The 23,356-nt window shown below is 42.8% G+C and overlaps 2 protein-coding genes across 2 annotated transcripts in view; one reads left to right on the top strand and one right to left on the bottom strand.

Annotated features, from left to right (window-relative positions):
* The window catches only part of LOC133055253 (zinc finger and SCAN domain-containing protein 4-like), a 29,548-nt gene extending 18,863 nt beyond the window's left edge, over positions 1-10,685 (bottom strand). Inside the window, exon 1 of the mRNA XM_061140668.1 lies at positions 10,647-10,685. Within this exon, the coding sequence (XP_060996651.1) occupies positions 10,647-10,685 (39 nt within the window). The remainder of the gene's footprint in view (positions 1-10,646) is intronic.
* LOC133055252 (basic salivary proline-rich protein 2-like) lies at positions 10,684-23,271 on the top strand. Its single transcript, XM_061140667.1, has 5 exons — positions 10,684-10,709; positions 10,760-10,872; positions 10,924-11,339; positions 22,545-22,686; positions 22,922-23,271. Exons 1-5 carry the CDS (start codon positions 10,684-10,686, stop codon positions 23,269-23,271), a joined length of 1,047 nt encoding a protein of 348 aa, XP_060996650.1.
* Positions 23,272-23,356: the final 85 nt, after the last annotated feature.

The following is a 23,356-nucleotide window of genomic DNA, read 5'->3' as shown; positions in this document are numbered from 1 at the left end:
GTGTGAGATGAGTGCAGTTGTGCAGTAGTTTCAACATTCTTTGGCATTGCCTTTCTTTGGGATTGGAATGAAAACTGACCTTTTCCAGTCCTGTGGCCACTGCTGAGTTCTCCAAATTTGTTGGCATATTGAGTGCAGCACTTTCACACTTATCATATAAATACTTGCAAATATAAACTTGCAAGCTCCATGCTCTATTCTGTTTTTGGCTTTTGCCAGTAGAAACCTGTAATTACTGTTCTATTTTATACATAGTAAGGCAAGTTCATTTTGTTAAACTTTTTTTTTTTTTACAAAATTTGTGTTATTTTGATATTAGTATTCCATTTTCATTGGAATTTTATTCATACTTCTTAGTGTTAACTGAATTGTTAACATTGGGAAAATAGCCATTCTGGACAACAATTTTCTCTGCTGTTACTTAAAAGAATCCTGTGATTTAAATATAGTTATAGGTTTTCATTCAGTGTTTTCTGCACACCACTTAATTTTAATATTGTTTTTGAAAATTACATTTATATATTTTTGCTTATACATTTAAGGAGACTCTTGCTACAAAAGGAAAAAAAGTGGCTATCTTGATTTGTGACTATTCTAAATTATATTACCAATTCTACTAATGATTCCATTTTTTCTCAAGTGTAAAATGATTTCAGTTCCTGATCATGGAAATAGAAATTATCTCACAGCTGTTATTCCAGCCATAATGAAATGAGCATGCCAGGAAGATAGTGACTCAATAACATACTGTCCAGCAGAGTGGACTTGTGTCTTCACAATTTGCAAATGTCCTCGTATTTCATCATCCAATAATGAAACATCAGTGCGTCTGGAAGAAGGAGTTGTCCTCATGGGGAAGTCTCTCCCAACATGTTGTTGAATTTATTTTTTATTATTAAATTTGTATTTCTGTATATTTTCCCATGATGAATAATGTTTTTATGTCCATCCACAGGTCTTATCCAAAACAGTTCAATTTTATGTTCAATACAAAGATTTCTTCTTGTGTTCAGCACCAAGATTTCTTCCTGTGAAATGTAGTATGTACAGTTACTACAAGAGAAATGGTTGATATTTACCCTTTATTAGTTTTTTGACTAATGAGCTGTTTCCTTAAGCTCTTCCAACTTTAACTTTTGTGGTTATTTTTATAACACTTACAGGCGTTTGGCTTATATGAGTCTATTTTGGGGACTTACTGTGGTACAAAAACCGCACCGGCGCAGCTTCTTAAGGTGGAATCACTGACATCAGTGTTCTGTTTACTTGCTTTCTGTATGTGATAAGTAGCTTCACAATTAACTGTTGGAAAGTTTCTGTCCTAAGTATGAAATAAACATTCCCCCCCCCTCAAAAATCTCTTTACTTATACTGGGACATATATTGAATCCATAAACTGGGTGCTAGAATTAGGCATTGTTGTAGGGTTGTCCAAAATGTTCAGATTTTTTTCAATGGAAAGCAAAATCAAATACATATCAATTTAAAATCTAATAATACTTGTGTTAGTACTGTCTGCTGTCATCACTTGTGAATTTTAACTTTATTCAAATTCTTTGGTTTTATACTTGCATTTATTCCATCTCCCATAATTACTCTTTCCCATTGATATTAACATATTTGATTCAAAGTACCAATACATTATAGTAAGCTATATAGACAATACATAAGCTTTCTTTGTAGCTAGTCTGGCCTTCATAGTTTCCTTTTAGGGAAATTTATGCATTTTCAATTATGCATTTTCAATTACTTGAAGTATTTCCTTTACATATAGACACCACTAGTCAATATGTTTTTTAACTTGTGAATTTAATGTCTTTAAAACATTTACTTTGCTCTAATATCTTTTAATAATTAGGTGAACTATGTACACTTCTACAAATGAAACACTCTAACCAGTTTTTTTTTTTCTTTCAAAGTCTAGCTTGAGGACTTCCCTGGTCATCCAGTAGTTAGGAATCCACCTGTCAATGCAGGGGACGCGGGTTCAGTCCCCGGTACAAGAAGATTCCAGTGCCGTGGAACAACGAAGTCCGGCACGGCCGCCCCTGGATCCCGCTTGCCTGGAGCCTGTGTTCCTCAACAAGAAAAGCCACGGCAATGAGAAGCCCCTGCACCACATCACAGCGAAGACTCAGCACAGCCAAAAATAAATACATAAAAAGTTAATAATTTTTAAAAACATTTGGTGAATGAGAAAAAAAAGTCTAGCTTTAAATTCCTCCCCACCTTATATAAATATGTGTTCTGATGCCTGTATATTCACTTCTCCAGACATCTGGGAAAATTCCAGCCCATTCTACACACAGTTTGGTACCCAGCGTTTAAATGCCAAATGCATCCAGGTCATAACTGTAGATAAGAGGGTACAGACCTTCTCCACTCAATTTACACATGTACAAAACTCGGTCGCACAGATATGCCACACAGATAATGCTTTCACACGGATCACATTTCCAAGTAGAACCAGATCATCATGAGTAAAGTCTGCACCCATAAGCACATACTTGATGCTCGTTTAAATCGAGAAAGTATGTGTTAGGCTTAACAGGAGGATACTGGGCATGGAGACGGTGGCAACTTTTCCTTTTCTTTCTGGAACTAACCATTCCTCTGGTTCCAACGATTAATAAAATCAGTGTCCCACAGATACCAATATGATGGCTTCTTCAAAGTGGGAAATGGGAATTATCTTAGTCACTCAGACGGGAGTGGGGATCCTTGGGAACTCATTCCTCCTTTGTCTTTATAACTTCACTTTGCTCACTGGACACAAGGTGAGACCCACAGACTTGATTCTCCATCAACTCATCTTAGCCAACTCCTTGGTGCTTTTCTCCAGAGGGATCCCACATACAATGGCAACTTTTGGATCCAGGATTTTTCTGAACGAGGCTGGATGTAAACTTCTCTTCTATTTTCAAAGGGTGAGCAGAGGGATTTGCCTTAGCATGACCTCCCTCCTCAGTGGCTTCCAAGCCATTAGACTTTGCCCCCATTTCTCTAGGTGGCTGGAGCTCAGAATGAGATCATCAAAGTTTATTGGCTTCTGTGTCTTCCTTTCTTGGATCCTCCATCTTCTGGTAAATATCTCTATTATTCTGTACATCACTATTCCAACACACAATGAAAGCTATAGTATAAAAGTAAATTATGGATACTGTTCCACATTGAATCCAAACAGAATTGTAAGGTTTGTATGTATGACCATATACTTCACAACAGACTTTATATGTTTGAGTCTCATGGTCTGGGCTAGTGGCTCCATGGTTGTTTTCCTGCTCAGGCACAAGCAGCGAGTCCAGCACATTCACAGGAACAGCCATTCTTCCAGAGCTTGTGCTGAGGTGAGAGCCATATCTACCATCTTGACCCTTGCAAGCTCCTTTTGCCTATTGTACTCACTGGCTTCTCTTTTGTCCATTTGGATGATTCTATTTGCTATTCCGGGCCAGTGGCTGGTAGATATGTCTGTATTTTTGTCTTTATGTTTCCCAACAGTCAGCCCCTTTGTGCTTATTTACAGTGATACCCGTGTCACTCATAAGACAGTTTTCTCACCTTGGAGGTGAGGAAAACACTTTTTGCTCATTTGGCTGTGACCATTTGACTCTATTCTCTATAGAAAACTCAATTTCTTTCCCTCATTTGTTAATATTTAGTTTACTAAGAATTTTCAGACTGCTCTTCACAGTTTTTTTCCTGGAGTTTATCTTGAATCTCATAGCACTATGATTGGAAATGATGCTCGATATGATTTCAATGTTCTTAAATTTCCTGAGTATCACTTTGTGTCCCAGCATGTAGTCAACACTGCAAAATGCTCTACGTGCATATGAGAAGGTGGATTTTGTTGCTTTTGGATAAAATGCTCAATAAATATCAATTAGGTACACCCAGTCTAAAGTGTCATTAAAAGCATATGTTTCCTTGTTAATTTTCTGTCTGGATGATCTGCCCATTGATGAAAGTGGGAGTGATAAACAACCCCCATTATCATTGCATTACTGTCAAGTTCTCCCTTTATGGCTGTTCAGTTCAGTCCAGTCGCTCAGTTGTGTCCGACTCTTTGTGACCCCATGAACTGCAGCACACCAGGCCTCCCTATCCATCACCAACTCCCAAAGTTTGCCCAAACTCACATCCATTGAGTCGGTGATGCCATCCAACCATCTCATCCTCTAGTATTCACCTTATATATTTAGGCCCTCCTCAATAGGAGGATGCATCTATATTTACAATTGCTATATATTCTTGAATTAAACCCTTAGTCATTATGTAGTGCCCTCCTTTGTCTCTATACCAGTCTTTACTTTAAATTCTATTTTGTCTGGTATGAATATTGCTACTTCAGCTTTCCTTTAATTTTCATTTCTGTGGAATACTTTTTTCCCTCCCATTACTTTCAGTCTATATGCATCCCTAGATCTGATGTGGGTCTCATAGACAGCATATATATGGGTCTTATTTCTGTATCCATTCAACTAGTCTATGTGTTTTGGTTGGATCATTTAATCCACTTACATTTAAGGTATTTATCAATATGTTATTATTGCCACAATTCTCAGATTGTTCATAAAAGAGTATATTTTATGTAGGTGGAAACAATTATGTCCTAAATGTTTATCTGTATAAGAGGTCTAATATTGTTGGTGAATATTTATACCATCAAACTAGCTGTGTTAGCTTCAATAACAGAAAAGTTCATGAAGGTTTCAAGTAGTCTAACAGGAAAATTTTGGGGACAATTTGGACAAAAATCTCTCACTTTGCAGCTTTTTTGGTGTGTGTATATACAGTGTTTAATTATATATAACAAGAAATTTGCCATTTAAATACTTTTCAAGTATTCAATTAAGTGGCAATAAATATATTTGCAATGTTTTGCATCTACGACCACTAGCTTGAAAAAAAGATCAAGCCAGATGGAAAATACATACCCATAAAGCAATAATTCCCCATCTCCTTCTCGGCACAGGCTCAGGAAATCTCTGATCTACTTTCAGTTGGTGCAAGCTTGTCTCTTTTAGATATTCGTTATAAGTGGCATTATACATTATTTTTCCTTTTATGTCTTGCTTTAACTGTTTAGGCTGTTTTCAAGGTTTACCATATTGCAGCATGTGTCAGAACTTCAATGCTTTTTATTACTGAATGATATCCCAGAGTATGAATGTACCACGTGTTAGAAATCCATTCCTGTGTTAATGGACACTTGAGTTGTTTCCACCTTTTGGCTATCATAAATAACGTTGCTATGACCTCTGGTGCACAATAATGTGTTTGGGTCTGGGCTTTCAATTCTTTCAGGTTTATTCCCAGCAATGGGGGTCCAGAGAAGAGGGTCCTTGTGGGAACATAACAGTACAGATGAGAAATTTCAGCTCATCACTGGAGAAAAAAAAAAAAAAATGAACATTGAGCACATTGAAGAGAGTAAGAGAATCAGTTGACTCTCCTGTCAACCCACCCCAAGAAGTACAACCAACTCCAAGAGAGGCCTTGTCAGCTGCAGTTTGTCCTGTAGGGGAGAAGAGCGTGTGCGGGAGTGCCTGCTCCCCCAGCTGCTCCGGACACTCAGTTCCCGTTCCCAGGCGGCTCATGTCTCTCTCCTCTTAATCAGAGTGTTAAGTTGTGAGCTGCAAGATTAAGGGGTGGGGAGTGTCTGGGAGAACAGCTCAGGAGAGAACATATAAAAAGGGACTCAAGGATTTCCCTCGTGGTCCAATGGTTAACACTCCACACTTCCAATGCAGGGTGCATGGGTCCAATCCTGGTCAGGGAACTAAGATCCCACATGTCACGGGGAGCAAGGCCAAACATTTTTCGTTAAAAGCCGCTCAGATCCCCCTAAGCATGATTCAACTCCATCTTATATAAGATTTCTATGTAAAATGTTATATTTCTACTTCTGCATACACTACACCATGCTCACCACCAAAAGTTTAATATCCACTTATCACATACTGTGGACCCCTTTTACCCATTTCTCCCTCCCACCCTACCTCTTCCCTTCTGGTAATTGCTAATCTGTTCTCTGTCTATACATTTTTGTTTTTGTTTGGTGCGTTAATTAATTTTTTTTCCATTCCATATGTGAGAGGAATCTTATTTTATGATCTTTCTCCATCTGATTATTTCACTTAGTGTGAAACCCCCAAGGTCATTCATGTTGTCACAGATGACAATATTTCATATTTCTTATGGCGTCTTATTAATACTGTTCCATTGTGTGTGTGGCTATTCACGGTCTATTGTGTTTCCATACAACCCTAACTTTTGAACAAAGAATTTGTGTAACCTTGCAGGGGGGTTGCCTGTAGAAGCCTCCCTCCCCAATTTTGTAGTCTGGCAGAACGCCATTCAGGTACCCCTTGGATCAGTGCCACCCCTGCCACAGTCCTGCCGCTGCTAAGTCGCTTCAGTTGTGTCCGACTCTGGGCGACCCCATAGACGGCAGCCCACCAGGCTCCGCCGTCCCTGGGATTCTCCAGGCAAGAACCCTGGAGTGGGTTGCCATTTCCTTCTCCAGTGCATGAAAGTGAAAAGTGAAAGTGAAGTTTCTCAGTCGTGTCCGACTCTTAGCGGCCGATGGACTGCAGCCTACCAGGCTCCTCCGTCCATGGGATTTTCCAGGCAAGAGTACTGGAGTGGGGTGCCATTGCCTTCTCCGCCACAGTCCTAACCAACCCCAAATAAACATCTCTTTATTTCGATCAGGTCTCTGTTCATGAAAATTTTGGTTAACACTCCTCACCTCTTCAAAATATTTGCTGAACTATCATCTTGCCTATCTCCCAGGTTGTAGTCCTCAGTTTGGCTTGAATAAAACTGTTTCTTATTCCTACTGTGTGCTGAGTGTGCTAAATCACTTCAATCCTGTCCGGCTCTTCGCAATCCTATGGACTGTAATCTGCCAGGCGCCACGGTCCTTGGGATTCTCCAGGTAAGAATACTGGAGCGGATTGCCATTTCCTTCTCCAGGGGATCTTCCCAACCCACGGGTCGAATCTGTGTCTCTTATGTCTCCTTCATTGGTAGCCGGTTCTTCAACACGGGCACCAGTGATTATCTCTATTGACATGAGATAATGAGAAGACAGCATTGTTTCTTACTTATTAGATCTCAGTTTTTCTGTCCTGCTCCATGTTCTGTGAGTCTTTAAAAAATATTCCACAGGAAAATTGTTCCCGAGGTATTTCTGCAATTTTCAATAGAAAACACTATAATCAATAATAATTGCTTTCAATGAATTGTTCAATCTGCAACTATTTTTCAAAGATAATTTCAACTCCCTCTGAAAGCATTGTCACTGAAGTGACAGGTGGCAGGATAATCACTTCCCAATAAGGCGATGACATCACGGTATTCCAAACCTTTATCTTGGTTGGGTTCAGATGCCCTTTCCACCTCTGCACAGATGTTGTCTGGGAACACACGGTTCTGATTGAGAATGTTATTTGGTAAGTGTCTCTTTTTTAGTCAAGGGTTAGATTTGCAGGATAACTATATCACAGAAAATTCAGTTTGAAACACCAATATAAATCAGCTTCTCTCTCTCGTGTTTCCTGGGATTGGAACACAAATATACCTTTGTATACAGTGAGGATTATGCTTCCTGCACACATTTGATGCATTCCTCCTTCTCTACCCACGCCTCTGCTGCCTGATGTCTCTGCTCTTTCCTCACATTTTCAGTTTCTATGAAATCTTCCTTCATGTTTCTCTGACTAAAGATGCCAAAGCTCTCACCATTCACTAAAGACTTCACTCAGCAGGCAAGTGCCAGCAACTAGATAACGATGCTGATCTCCCAGCTCTGAGTGCTGAATTACCTGAGGTCTGACTGAGAGGATGGAATGCACAGTTGGTTTTGTTGTATTTTCTTGTTAGCCTGTGTGGTAAAGGTGAGTCTTTATAATAGAGTTCTCTCATCAGCTAGGGTGCTCACTTTTCTCTCCAGATTAGAGAACTGAAAGTCTTATCATTCTCCATGTAAGGAAATGAAGTCTTTATCTTAAAAGAAATTATCTCTAATGATTGTGGGGTCTGAACAAAAAAGATGAATGAAAGGCTTCACTATCTTAGGATAGTAATATTACCCTGACACGTAATGTGACTGTTCCAGGAAGGGGGACCCCTTCCAGGGCCCGAAACAGGGCTCTTGTCTAATACTCGGTAATGAATTGTCCGAGGAGACACATGTGCTGATGAAGCAAGAGATTTTATTGGGAAAGGGCACCGGGGTGGAGAGCAGTAGGCTGAGGGAACCCAGGAGAACTGCTCTGTCACATGGCTCACAGTCTTGGGTTTCAGGGTGATGGGATTAGTTTCCGGGTTGTCTTTAGCCAACCAGTCTAACTCAGAGTCCTTTCTGGTGGTGCGCGCCTTGTTCAGCCAAGATAGATGCCAGCAAGAAGGACTCTGGAACGTGGTCGGACATGTGGTGTCTCCTGTTGACCTTTCCAGAACTCTTCCAGTTGGTGGTGGCTTATTAGTTCCGTGTTCCTTACCAGGACCTCTTGTCATAAAAGAACTCCTGCAAATGGTTACTATGGTGCCTGGCCAGGGTGGGGGATTTTGGTCAGTGTGCTTCCCCAAACATAACCAGATATTAAAATATCTTGCTATTTACATTCTGCAAATAATTTCTTGCTCTCTCTGTGATGTATGTTGATCAGTCTAAACAGATAAGAATAAAACAGTAAAATAAAATTCTGCTTGGAGAACTTCATTGATAGCCAGGTCCATGTGCTTCTCTCTGAGAATAGGAGGCACTTAATTTGGAGCCTCCCTTTGTTACCCAAAACCCTATGATCAGGGAAATATCATGATCCTTTATTGTAATGTGTTGCTGAATTCTTTAAGAGCTGGAGTGAATAGTAACCACAGAAACTTCCATATGCATAGCATCCTGGCTTTCTAGTTAAACAAATTTTTATTAATCTTTCTACCATGTCTTCTTGCATGTTTTACTTTTCAATTAACTTCTGATGTCTTTTGCTAAGGCTTCCTAATGTAGTGTACTTCACTGTCCCAAGGCAATTCCATATTGTTATTCCATTATGCCCAATTTTCTCCTTTCAATCTCAAGGGCTTCACAAATGATAAAATTTTAATTGGAGAACTATAAATGTGATTGTGAAAACTTTTACAAATCAATTCATGGATAAATTTCACTCTGAACCCCCCGACCCTGTCCACCTTCTCACCTTATATAGTTAAACTTGCTTCCCTCAGTGAGTATAGTTCTGGTGAACTTATACTCAGTAAGATTTCTCTTAAAATCACAATTGCTGACATATGGCAGAGTGAATTCATCTTCTGCGTCTCTTTTACTAAAACATGCTAATCAATGTCCAAGGAATATGAATGGACATCAGTAATGAGATATGTAAGTCTCCTACTCACCCCTCAACCCACCAGATTTTTTCTTCAAAAGTGTTGTAGTTTGTTTACCGAGGCATGTCCTCCTACTTTAATACAAACTGTTCTCATTATTTCAGTTTTTGAAATTTGATTGAAATATATTTTACACAGCATTTGATTTACCTAATCCTAAACTGCACAGTCATTTTGGATACAAGATTAGAAAAATAGATAAAATTGTATGTGTTCAGCACACTAAATAATTTTCAAAAAGACTTAAATTTGTGGTTGACATGTATCCTTTTATATGCTCTGTCAGAAGCAGCTACAAGATGGAACATGGGAGAGGCCCAGGGAAACAAAGTTTTCTGTACTCACAGGCCCCAGGGAGACAGTCACTGGAGGCTTGAGGAGGCCACAGGGGAGAGTTCCCCCAGGTGGTGGGCTCTGTCGAGTAGGAGGGAGGAGAGAGGGAAGGGGCGGATGGATCGGAGGGCCAGTGCCTTTGCCGAGGTTCTGCGAGAGCACAGAGCAAGGGGTGAAGGGGGATCTCAATGGCAAGTCTGAATGCCCGTGGTCACGGGGAGGGGAGGGGAGGAAAGCAACTGGCGGCAGGGCCAGGCTTCACGCTGGTGCACCTGGCCATCTTGGTGGGATGTTTACACCCCGTGAGGAGGTTCAGACAGCAGGAAAGTATGAAGTTTTAAAATTTACAGTAGAGACAGTCAGGTTTTGGGTTTCTTTTTTAAATCCTTCTTTTTTGTTGTTGTTGCACTGGGCAGCATACAGGATATTTCCCCCACCAGGAAAGCTCTATGTCTTAGCCACTGGACCGACAGGGATGTCTGAGTCATTTTTCTTTTTTTTACAATCTCCAAAGTTTATTTATTTATTTATTTCAGTCTTTCTTTTTATTGTGAACTAACTGTTCGTATCATTTCCCATCCTTTTGCCATCTAAGAAACTGATCCCTAGGAACTCCTCACCCATTAAGGACATTAGAACTGGAAATATTTCCCCACAGTTTCATATCTTCTTTTCAGTTTGATCTGGGCCCTCCTCCCCAAGCAAATGCTTGATTTTCATGCGGTTGAATCTGTTACTCTCTATAAGCAGCGTGGAGGATTCTGTGTGATTTAGAAGGCTTTTCTGTTACAGTCGCATTCGAGTGAGCTTTATCTGTGACTCGCAGCTGGTGTGGCTCGTCCCTCTAACACGTGTGCAGGGTTTCCCCAGCCGTTCTGGTGCCACGGGGGTGCTCCCCAGGTTCTGCGCACCTTCCGTCCGGGGGCGGCTGGGGGTGCAGAGGGCGGCATGGGCGCCAGGATTGCCCCAGAAGGGCAGGCATCGGCAGACCTTCCCGCAGCTCACTCCTCCTCTCTGTCCTCAGGGGCGGGGCTCAGAGGCGGGGCCCTCCCAGTGGGAAGGGCCGGGGCCTGAGCCGGGAGGGCCAGGGTGGACCCTCTGTGCCTGGGGCTGCTGACCAGGCCCAGGGCCAGGAGGGCAGGGGGCCTGGGGTGTGAGCCCGGCGCTTGCTGTCTCTTCTGCCCCCAGGCGGGGTGTCGGGTGGGGCCCCACCGGGAGGGAAATGGGAGGGCCCAGGGGTTGACGGTGAGCTCAGCCAGCGCGGCATCCACAGCCCTCGCTCCGCTCGGCCCCTGGCCCGCAGGACTGGCTGGGCAGCAACTCTCAGGGCCTCACCCGCGGGCGGCATCCTGCCCAGCTGGGCCCCGGCTGCCTCCTGCTTCTGTCCGCGAACCTCAGCCCGGCCCCAGCCCAGCAGCCGCCCTGGCCCGGCGCACCCCGGCCACCGCGTCTCCCCGGGTGTCCGAGCCTCCTCCCCAGACACAGGAAGGCAGCCTGCCCGCCCGGCCTGCCCCCACTCCCGGCTCCAGCTTCCTCGAGCACTGGGCACCGGGACGCACTTGGGAACGTGGTCCCGATTCCCACCGTTCCCTGAAGTCCACGAGGTGAGCTGCGGGGCAGTTAAGCTGAGCGTCGCAACTGCGGAGGCCGGTCCTCGGTGGTGGAGCTCTCATTGGCCCCGGAGCCAGGCTCCGCAAGCAGACGCCTCCGTGATCTTATTTGACTAGGATCTTGATAGAAAAGATAGATTATGTAATTCTGTATTAGACGACTTGACCCTGAAATGAAATTTCAGCATTCATATGTGTATATATGAATCATTCAGTGCCCATTTCAATATAATTTGGCCTTTTTTGGTGTTTATGGAAGATCATTTTTTATAATGTGTGATTTCTAGAAACTGGTTATTCCTATCTGCTACTGCTGCTAAGTCACTTCAGTCGTGTCCGACTCTGCGACCCCATCCCTGGGATTTTCCAGGCAAGAACACTGGAGTGGGTTGCCATTTCCTTCTCCAGTGCATAAAAGTGAAAAGTGAAAGTGAAGTCGCTCAGTCACGTCTGACTCTTCGCGACCCCATGAACTGCAGCCTACCAGGCTCCTCCGTCCATGGGATTTTCCAGGCAAGAGTACTGGAGTGGGGTGCCATTGCCTTCTCCGTATTCCTATCTAGTTCCCCCCAAAAGCACTGAGGTTATAATCACCTCTTGGTGTTCTATATATTTAAATAATTTCATTGAGCTTTTATTTGTACTGAATAAGTAGTTGCTCTTTTATTAACGAGTGATAAATTATTCTTCCATGATTTTGTTGACTCTTCCTTATTTGAAATCAATCTGAGATGGAGATGATTGGCGGCATCTCGCCAGCGAGGGTGGGAGGACAGGCCGCTGCTCCTGGAGAAGCAGGGCCGGTACTTTGGGTGCTCCCAGGGCCGCTGGGCCGGGTGCTGCCCCGGGAGGGGCCGGGAGGGTGGCCTGGTTTTCTGAGCACCCCCCACCCCCCACCCCATGGGTGCTCCAGCAGGGCCTACCCCACCCGCCCTCCTGGGCCCAGAACTGCCTGAGGCCGAGGTCAGTCCAGGGAGAAATCCCTGAAGGCCCTGGGCGTTGCTGGGGACTTCCGCAGCTGGGCACCAGGGGCCATCTGCATTAAATGTTTTCATTGGGCTTTATTTTCTTTGCTTTAGGAATTTTTCAGCACAGGATATTATAAAAGTGAAAAAAGTTATAATTTTTATAAACACAAATATGCGAAAAATGTTTTAAATCCTCAGGTTTGGTACATGCGTAGTAATACTTTGTCCAGGCAACATTATGAGGATATATTTCAACATTTTTACCTAAGACATTAACAATTCCTTAAATGCAGATCTAGTATTTATTTTTTTCCTCTGAGATTAAAGTTGGAAATATAGCTCTAATGTCCTAATTAAATCTAATACCATATATTAAATAAGTAATTGCTTTAATATAATTCATGAACTTTTATCATATATAAACTTCTATGTAGACTTATGATATAAATACCTGCAAACATAGATAACATGCAAGCTCCTTGTTCTGTTCTGCTTTTTTCTATCGTCAGTGGCAATGTGTAATTATTACCATACTTTATGTAAGGCAAGTTCACTTTGTTAAACTAAATTTTTTTCCTAGAAAATTGGTGTTGTTTTGATATTAGTATTCAATTTTCATTGGCATTTTTATTCAGTAGCATATTTCTTAGAACTGAATTATTCACACTGGGAAAATTTCCATCCAAGGCAAAAGTTTTCTCTGCTATTACTTAAAATGAATCCTATGGCTTAAATATAGTTTTTGGTTTTCACTCACTGTTTTCTGCACATTAGTTAATTTTCATATTGTTTTCCAAAATTTTACTTATTTATTTTCTTTATACATTTAAAGAAGACTCTTGCCACAAAAGAAAAAAATTGGCTATCTTGATTTATGGATATTCTGAATTGTATTACTATCATAATAACAATTCCTTTCCTTTATTTCTCAAGTGTAAAACCATTTCAGTTCTTGATCATGGAAATGGAAATTCATATTATAGCTGTTATTCCAGACATAATGAAATGACCATGCCAGGAAAGTGGTGACTCAACAACACCCTGTCCAGCATAGTGGATTTGTGTCTTCACCGTTTGAAAATGTCCTCTTATCTCATCACCCAAGACTGAAACATCAGTTCATCTGGAAAAAGGAATTGTCTTCATGGTGGGGAAGTCTCCACCATGTTGTTGAATTTCTATTTCATCTTGTATCGTTGTATCTTTTCCCATGATGGACAATGTATTATGTGCATCTGCAGGTCTCATCCAAACCAGTCCAGTTTATGTGTCAGTTCAAAGATTTCCTACTCTAAAATACGGTCTATGCCATTACTGCGGGCGAAATGCTTGATATTTACCCTTATTCAGTTTCTGAACAATGAGCTGTTTCCTTAAGCTCTTCTAGCATTAACTTTTGCACTTAATTTTATATCATTTAGAGATATTTAGTTTACCTGAGTGCACTTTTTAGAGTTAGTACTGTATGAAAATTGTACAAAAGTAGCTTCTTTAGTGGAATTCGGTGACATCTGAGTTCTATTTCCTTCCGTCCTGTGTATGACTAGCAGTTTCAGGATTGTCTTGGAAAGTTCCTGTCCTAAGGGTTAAATAAGGTTGTTTCTCCCCCTCCCCTCGAGACGCTGTGTTCACTTATCCTGGGACATATATTGAGTTCATAAACTGGGTGTTAGAGTTAGGCATCGTTGTAGGGTTGTCCAAAATTCCAGATTCTTTTGAATGGCAAGTGAAATGAAATACATGTCAGTTTAAAATCTAATACTGTATGTGTATTGCCTGTGTTACCAAATGTCAATTTTAACTTTTATTCAAATTCCTTGGTTTTATATTGGCATTTATTTTGTTGTTGTTCAGTCACTCAGTTGTGTCCAACTCTTTGTGACCCTGTGAACTGCAGCACGCCAAGCTTCCTTGTCCTTCGTCATCTCCCAGAGCTTGCTCAAACTCATGTTCATTGGTTCGGTGACACCATCCAACAATCTCCTTCTCTTTCACCCCTTTCTCCTCCTGCCTTCAATCGTTCCCAGCATCAGGGTCTTTTCCAGTGACTTGGCTCTTCACATCAGGTGGCAAAAGTATTGGAGCTTTATCCTCAGCATCAGTCCCTCCAATGAATATTTACTGTTGATTTCCTTTAGGATCATGGTTTGATCTCCTTGCAGTCCAAGGGAATCTCAAGATTCTTCTCCAACACCACAGTTTAAAAGCATCAATTATTCAGCACTCGGCCTTCTTTATGGTCCAACTCTCACATCCATACATGACTATGGGAAAAACCATAGCTTTGACTAGAGCAACTTTGTCGGCAAAGATTTTATCTCCCATAAGTACTCGTTCCCATTGATAGAAAGTATTTGATTCCAAGATATTCTACCACTACATTATAGTGAAGTATATAGGTAATATGTAATGTTGATTGCAAGTAGTTTTACCTTCATACTATCTCCTTAAGGACATACAGTCAAAGTTCTATATTTTCAAGTCACTTGAAGTATTTTCCTTGCACATAGAGACCACCATTCATTTTTTTAAATTTGTAAACTTAGTGTCTTTAAAACATTTACTTACTTTACTTTAATATTGTTTTATAACTATGGGAAATATGTACACTTGTACAAATAAAACATTCTAACCAATTTTTTTCCTTCAACGTCCAGCTTTAGGATTTGCCTGGTGGTCCAGCGGTTATGATCCACCCGCCAATGCGGGAACACAGGTTCAATCTCTGGTCCATGAAGATCCCAATATTGTGGAGTAACTAAGCGCATGCAACTACTGAATCCCACATACCTAAACCTGTGCTCCTCAAGAAGAGAAGCCACTGCAATGAGAAACCCCTGGGCCACAATGAAGACCCAGTGCAGCCAAAAATAAATAAATAAAAAATTAAAAGAAAAACTTCTGGTGAATGAGGAAAAAAGGTCTAGATTTAAATTCTCCCCTACTCTATACAAATACATGTTCCTTGTCTGTATAGTCATTCTTCTGTACATTTGGGAATACTCAAGCACACTCTACACACAGTTTTGTACCCAGCTTTTCAATGCATCTGGGACATAACTGTAGATAAGAGGGTAGAGAACCTTTTCACTCAATTTACACATGTACAAAACTCTGTTGCTCATTCGGGGCCTAATGCATTCACTCACATCCTAGAAATAGACATTACCGGTTTCCAAGTAGAACCAGGATCTTCAGGAGTAAAATCTCCACCCATAAACACATACTTGATGCTCATCTAAACTGGGAAAGGATGTATCAGCCTTAGCACTGGAGAATACTGGGCATGGTGGTGGTGGGAACAGATTTATTTTTGTTTGTTGAACTACTCATTTCTCAGGTTCCAACTAAAATCAGTGTCCCATAGATACCAATAGGATGGCTTGGGAAATGGGAATTATCTTAGTCACTCAGATGGGAGTGGGGATCCTTGGGAACTCATTCCTCCTTTGTCTTTATAACTTCACTTTGCTCACTGGACACAAGGTGAGACTCACAGACTTGATTCTCAATCAACTCGTCTTAGCCAACTCCTTGGTGCTTTTCTCCAGAGGGATCCCTCATACAATGGCAACTTTTGGATCCAGGAATTTCCTGAACGAGGCTGGATGTAAATTTCTCTTCTATTTTCAAAGGGTGAGCAGAGGGATTTGCCTTAGCATGACCTCCCTCCTCAGTGGCTTCCAAGCCATTAGACTTTGCCCCCATTTCTCTAGGTGGCTGGAGCTCAGAATGAGATCACCAACGTGCATTGCCTTCTGCTGCTTCCTTTGCTGGATCCTGAATCTTCTGATGAATATCTCTATTCCTTTCCATATAACTAGTCCAACTCACATTGAAAACCTTAGTGTAAGGGTAAATTATGGATACTGTTCCACTTTGAATCCAAACAGAAATGTAAGGTTTGTATATCCGGCCATATGCTTCACAACAGACTTTATATGTTTGAGTCTCATGGTCTGGGCTAGTGGCTCCATGGTTGTTTTCCTGCTCAGGCACAAGCAGCGAGTCCAGCACATTCACAGGAACAGCCATTCTTCCAGAGCTTGTGCTGAGGTGAGAGCCACATCTACCATCTTGACCCTTGCGAGCTCCTTTTGCCTATTGTACTCACTGTCTTCTCTTTTGTCCATTTGGATGAGTCTATTTGCTATTCCGGGCCAGTGGCTGGTAGATATGTCTATATTTTTGTCTTTATGTTTCCCAACAGTCAGCCCCTTTGTGCTCATTTTCAGTGATACTCGTGTCACTCATAATATATTTGCTTCATCTTCTAGGCAAGGAAAACACTTTTTGCTAATTTGGCTGTAACCAGTTGACTCTATTCTCCATAGAAAATCTGATTTCTTTCCCTCATTTGTTTACATTTAATATACTAGGAATTTTCAGACTACTCTTCACAGTTTTTTTTCCTGAACTTTATTTTGAAGCTCCTAGCATTATGATTGGAAATGATGCTCGATATGTTTTCAATGTTCTTAAACTTACTGAGTATCAGTTTGTGTTCCAGCATGTGGTCCATACTGGAAAATGTTCCACATGCATATGAGAAGGTGTGATTTGTTGCTTTTGGATAAAATGCTCAATAAAGATCAATGAAGTACACCTGGTCTAATGTGTCATTAAAAGTATGCTTCCTTATTGATTTTCTGTCTGGATGACCCGCCCACTGATGAAAGTGGGGTGATAAACAAGCCCTATTATTATTGCATTAATGTCAAGTTCTCCCTTTATGGCTGTTAGTATTCACCTTATATATTGAGGTCCTCCTATATTAGTGCATCTATATTTACAAGGGTTATATATTCTTAAATTGATCCCTTAGTCATTATGTAGTGCCCTCCTTGGTCTCTATACCAGTCTTTACTTTAAATTCTACTTTGTATGATATAAATATTGCTACTCCAGCTTTTTTTTTTTAGTTTTCATTTTTGTGGAATACTTTTTTCCACCCCATCATTTTCAGCCTATGTACACCCCTAGATCTGATGTGGGTCTCATAGACAGCGTATATATGGGTCTTGTTTCTGTATCCATTCAACTAGTCTATGTGTTTTGGTTGGAACATTAATCCACTTATATTTAATGTATTTATTGGTATGTCTGTTATTGCAACAATTTTCATATTATTTATAAAAGGGTATATTTTATGCACATGGAACCAATTAGGTCCTAAATGTTTATCTGCATAAGAGGTCTAATATTGATGAATATTTATACACTCAAACTAGCCATGCTAGCTTCATAAACTGAAAAGTTCATGAAGGAGGGAGAACAAGATGGCAGAGAAGTAGGTGGACATGGAGTACATCTCTCTGCATGGATACATGAGAAATACACCTTCAGACACAGATGTGTGTGTAGAACACCAGCTGAGAGCAAACAGGAGTACTTGACCAGTGGAGAAGAATATATAGAACCACGCAAAACTTGGTAGGACAAAGAAACTAGGGGTCAAAACAGAAGTGTTAGTAGGACTGGACCTGCCCTTGGTGGGTGGGGAACTGAAGCAGGGGTCTGACTCCCACAGCGGAGCAATTGTCTGAGTCAGAGGAGAAACATTTAAGGGTGAGAGTGAAACAGCTGATATGTGAGTGCCTAAATGGAATGAGAATCAGACAGTCCTTGCCACAGCCATACATACACCAGGCAGGAACGTGGGTCTCCTGGAAGGGGCAGAGGCTGGGAGCTGAAGTTTAGGGATTATGGAGCAATCCCAGAGTGAGGGATGCTGCTGACTGTGGAAAGACAGGTGAGGGAAGAGATGTGGTGGGAAATGCCTGGTGGGCTACCTGGAAAGCCAGGTAGCCATGGAAACAAGGCGATACTGCTGAGTCACACATAGGGGATGGAGCCATCACCATAGCCTCTCTCTTCCCACACACCAGCATTGGCAGCTGAACAATAGAGAGGCTGTCCCATCGAATGCATGACGCATTGAACTACAGAGTAGGACCCCACCCAGGGTGCCCCTTTAAGTGCCTAATGCACCAATCTACAGAGTAGGACCCCAGTCAGGGGGTCCCCTCTATGTGCCTGACGCACCCAACAACAGAGAAGGACCCAGGCAAAGGAGCCCTGTAAGTGCCTGAATGGGCAGAGTTATAGAGAAAGATTGGCCAAAGAGGCCTTCTGATCGCCAGCTACAAGAGGCTCGAAAATGGACTCTGATAGGGCCGTCACTCCTGCCATGGAGGCAGTCCATGTCCCTGAACACTTGGCGCCACCAGGGTCCCCACAAGCCAAGCACTGGCACCTTCATGCTCAACTCTCACTGGGGCAGAGCAGCCCCAGGCAGGAAAAGAAGTCTTGTATTTATGCGCTTCAGCAGTGTGCGACTCTTTGCGACCCTGTAGACTGTGGCCTGCCAGGCTTCTCTGTCAGAGACGGGGTTCTCCAGGCAGGAACACTGGAGCGTACTGGCCAGTACTGGTTGCCATGCTCTTCTAGAGCACTCGATTTCCTGCTGCCCTAGCCGCCAACCTCCCTGAGGACCTGGTGCTGCCAGAACCCCTGCGACCCAAGCAGCTGCACCACCTCCACACCTGGCCCTCACAGGGGCAAACCCGAGCCCTCCAGGGCAGCCTCCAGAGCTAAACCCCAGTGGGCAACCCACATGCAGAGGTGAAAATAAAACCACAATTGAAACCCGGGGCAGTGTGGCTACGGAAGAAGACTCAAAACGTTCCGACCAGCTGGACAACCTGCAGGTTAAATCCACATGATCAACTAGGCAGACTCTGTGTATGGAATATGTAAAAGGACATTGAGAGCTCCCACAAAAGCAAACGCAATAGCTCTGATAGCCGTCGTCATTTGAGGCAAGAATACACAGGAGTAGGACCAGATTAGAATCTGAGCTGCCCCCACAGCAGGTCCAGAGATCAGCACGGTGTTGGAGGGCATCCTAGGGAGATAAGGTGGACTGTGATTCCCAGCACTGGAAAGGACTCTGACAGCAGTGACTCAAGAAAAACATTTATTATTCTTATTTTTTGACTGGATGATCTGCCCATTGATGAAAGTGGGGTGATAAACAACCCCCATTATTATTGTGTTAATGTCAATTTCTCCCTTAATGGCTGTTAGTGTTTTCACCTGATATATTGACATCCTCCAATGTTGGGTGCATCTATATTTACAATTGCTATACATTCTAGAATTGATCCCTTAGTCATTATGTAGTGTCCTCCTTTATCTCTATTTCAGTCTTTACTTTAAAGTCTATTTTGTCTGATATGAATATTGCTACTCCAGCTTTCTTTTCATTTCCATTTGTGTGGAATACTTTTTTCCATCCCATCAGTTTCAGTCTATATGCATCCCTAGATCTGATGTGGGTCTCGTAGACAGCATATATATGTCTTGTTTCCATTCCACACTGAATCCAGAAAGAATTATAAGGTTTGTATTTGTGGCCATATTCTTCACAATAGACTTTATATGTTCAGGTCGCATGGTCTGGGCTAGTGGCTCCATGGTTGTTTTCCTGCACAATCACAAGCAGCGAATCCAACACATTCACAGCAACAGCCATTCTTCCAGAACTTCTGCTGAGGCAAGGGCCACATCTACCATCTTTGTCCTTGTGAACTCCTTTTTCATCATTTACTCACTGTCTTCTCTTTTGTCCATTTGGATGAGTCTATTTGCTATTCCGGGCCAGTGGCTGGTAGATACCTCTATATTTTTGTCTTTATGTTTCCCAACACTCAGCCCCTTTGTGCTTATTTGCAGTGATACTCCTATCATTCATAATATATTTGCTTCATCTTCTAGGCAAGGAAAACACTTTTTGCTAATTTGACTGTGACCACTTGACTCTATTCTCTATAAGATTTCAAATTATTTCCCCTTAACTATTAGCAATTGGTTGACTAATATTTTTCAGATTCTTGATATGAAAGCAAATTCTGTGTTGATGAGAACAACTAGGTCCTAAAATTCATATTCCTATAGCAGGTCTAATTTTGTGGGTGAATATTTATACAATCAATCTAGCTGTTCTAACTTTATCAAAAAACAAAAAGTTCATGAAATTTTGGTATAGCATAACAGGAAAATTGAACTTAGAAATTTAGACAAAAATCTCTCACTTAGCACTTTTTTGGTGTGTGTGTATATACAGTGGTGAATTATACATGACAAACAATTTGTCTACTTTAATTTTCAAATATATAATTCAGTGGCACTAAATATATCTGCAATGTTTGGTATCTACTACCACTAAATTAAAAAAAAAATCAAACAAAATGTAAAATGTGTACTCATTAAGCAGTAATACCCATCCCCCTCTCTGGCCAACCCCTGGAAACCTCTAGTCTACTTTCAGTCTGTACAATTTGGCTATTCTAGCTATTTTTTATGAGTAAATTTGTATACTATCTTTTTATGCCTGGTTTTAATCATTTACTACATTTTGAAGGTTCATCAAGTTGTGGCATGTATCAGAACTTCATTCCTTTTTATGACTGGATAATACTGCACAGTATGAATGAACCACATTTTAAAATTCCATTCAGATGTTAATGTACACTTAAGCTGTTTCTGCCTTTTTGCTATCGCGAATAACACTTCTATGAACATTGCTGCCCACACATGTGTTTGAGTCCCAGCTTTCAATTCTTTGGGTGTATACATAGGAGTGGAATTGCTGAATCAATGGCATTTCTCTATTGTTTATGGGGAGCTGCGGAACTGGTTTTTATATTATTAAACTCATTCTCACATTGCAGCATTTTATATTCCCATCAGCAGTGGGCAATTGCTCCAATTTCTCCACAGCCTCATCAATACTTGTTACTTCCCCCTTTTCCCCAGTAGATGTAGACTGGTATCACAAGGTTTTGATTAGAATTTCCATAGTGAACAGTGACGTTGACATATTAAGTAATTTAATCCTGTTTTCCATGATCTTTTCCCTCCCTATTTCCCCCCTCTCTTCTGACCTCTCATCAGTGTACAAACATGGACTGATATGTACTTTCCTAACAGGAAAACTCTCTTTTGTCCACCACCGCCTCAAAGTGTTATCTATTTCCTGAGGCTCCCTGGCTCCTCTTCCCCCACTGCCCATACCAGTCAGGTTAAATTTCTTCTCTCACAATCTCCCTTCCACTCCCCAAAGTCAGGGAAAATCATCTTTCTTCCTGGAGTAAACTGCATATTGCATACAGCAAAATCGATCTCCAACAGGATATAGGTACATCCCATTAGGGACAGAGGTAGAATATAATGTGACTTGAGCCTGTCATTTTGGGATTTTCTGCCCCACTTTCAGCTCGGAAAATAATTTCCGTAACTCCAGTAAGTCTCTTTGAAGGCGCTTCTACTTCAAACCATATTTCTTCCAGACTTTAAATTATTTGTAAGTTTCATACTATATTCTGAATTTCCAAGTAGTCAGAGCTCGGGGCAGAGGATGGTTGCATTCCTGTATGGGCCTGACAGAAAATGGGATGCCAGCAATGAAGATGTTTCAGAAATCTGCATGGGGCCACCAGGGTGTCTGGAAGAAAACTAAACTGTGCCTGGTCCGGGTGAGACTTCAAAAGGAGGCAGAAATTATTGCTGCTAGGGCTGAGAACTGACTGGAGGATGTTCTGGCAATATTAGACCGACCAGAGTGGGGACATCTCCCTGAACACCTTAGGTGTGGTCAGTGGAGACCCCAGAGAGGCTTCACCAAGGAGTAACAGGGTGGCATGTATATATACATATTCCCGGGACAGTAAGGAATCCGTCGGCAATGCAGGAGACCTGGGTTCGATCCCTGGGTTGGGAAGATCCCCTGGAGGAAGGCATGGCAACCCACTCCAGTATTGTTGCCTGGAGAAGCCCATGGACAGAAGAGCCTGGTGGGCTACAGTTCATGGGGTGGCAAAGAGTCGAACACGACTGAGCGACTAAGCACAGCACCCTGGTCACACAACACTGCTGAAGCGGGTGGAGGGGTCAGGAGGAAATGAGGGCAGCGCTGGCTGCCTGCATGGCTGCCTGCATTTAGGTTTTGACGGTGTCCTACTGCTCCACAAGGGTTTCCCTACTTTCCGAATTCTCTTCAGGTACTTTACAATTCTCTCTTTCAATAACAGGAGGAGTTATTCTTCAACAGAATCCTCTATCGAATCGTATTGCTTTACCAGACACCCTGACTTTGGGAAAATGTGCAGGTGAGGGAGTTGGAGGAGGGCCACGGGCCACCTACCCCTCCACGGCTGGCCTTCCTCAGAAGGCCCCAGGCCCAGGAGCAGGCTGGTCTAGAGCCCTCCCAGCGCTCTACGCCAGGGGCAGGTTCTGGCCCAGTCTGTCCCTGCTCGCGTTCCAAGGGAACCTAGTTAGTTCTTTTCCTCCGGAAATAGACCCGCTTGAAGGTAGCGAAGCCACTTGTGATCTGAGGTTGCATCTTGAAGAGGGCACCGTCGCCTAAACACAGTGGGGGTAGGAGGAGAGACAGGCTGGAACTTCAGACCCCACGGTGCCCACTGGCCGTGGGCTGACAGTGACTAAGGCAGAGAGCAGTGGGGCGCAGGAGCCCAACGCGACCCCCATGGGGAGTGGGCAATTCCCTCCCTGGCCCGTGTCTGCGTTCCCTCCGTTTCACCCAAGGGCTGAATTCCGACTTTCACGAGCAGCCGCCAGGGGGCGCCCGCGGAGCCCCGCTAGCTGCCTCGGAGGCTTTCAGGGTGGGAGAGCGCGGAGCTGCCGGAACGCGCCGAGGGCCTCCAGACACCGCAGAGACTCCTCCGTTCTTCAGGCTCCTCCTGGGAAGGGCCAGCATGGAGCCCCCAGATGCTCTCCCCCGGCCCCTCTGGTCTTCAGGCACGGGCTTTCCCAGGACGAAAGTCCGCACACCCCGCCCCTTCCCTCACAGAGGTCAAGCCCAGACCCCGGCCGCCGGCAACCAGTCCAAGCGGCTCTCCGGGGGCCTAGTTCCCCCCACTCCCCGACGCCCCTGACAGTCTCAACTTTTCGCCTATGAAGCCAAATCCCGATCTTTTCCAGGAGAGCCCCCCAGGTGGCGCGGCCAAACCCGGCGCCAAC

This window comes from Dama dama, chromosome 4, assembly GCF_033118175.1.
Source record: "Dama dama isolate Ldn47 chromosome 4, ASM3311817v1, whole genome shotgun sequence".
In the NCBI taxonomy this organism is placed as follows: Eukaryota; Metazoa; Chordata; class Mammalia; order Artiodactyla; family Cervidae; genus Dama; species Dama dama.
The sequence above is the reverse complement of the archived record's forward strand: the minus strand, read 5'-3'. Positions and strand labels throughout refer to the sequence as shown.

Bases quoted from the DNA above. Each gene is read 5' to 3' on its own strand.
- LOC133055252 (XM_061140667.1), top strand. From the start codon at position 10,684: ATGGGCGCCAGGATTGCCCCAGAAGG. The intron at 10,710-10,759 runs GCAGGCATCGGC...CTCTGTCCTCAG, and splicing joins GCCAGGATTGCCCCAGAAGG to GGGCGGGGCTCAGAGGCGGG. The intron at 11,340-22,544 runs GTGAGCTGCGGG...GGCCTTCCTCAG, and splicing joins CGTTCCCTGAAGTCCACGAG to AAGGCCCCAGGCCCAGGAGC.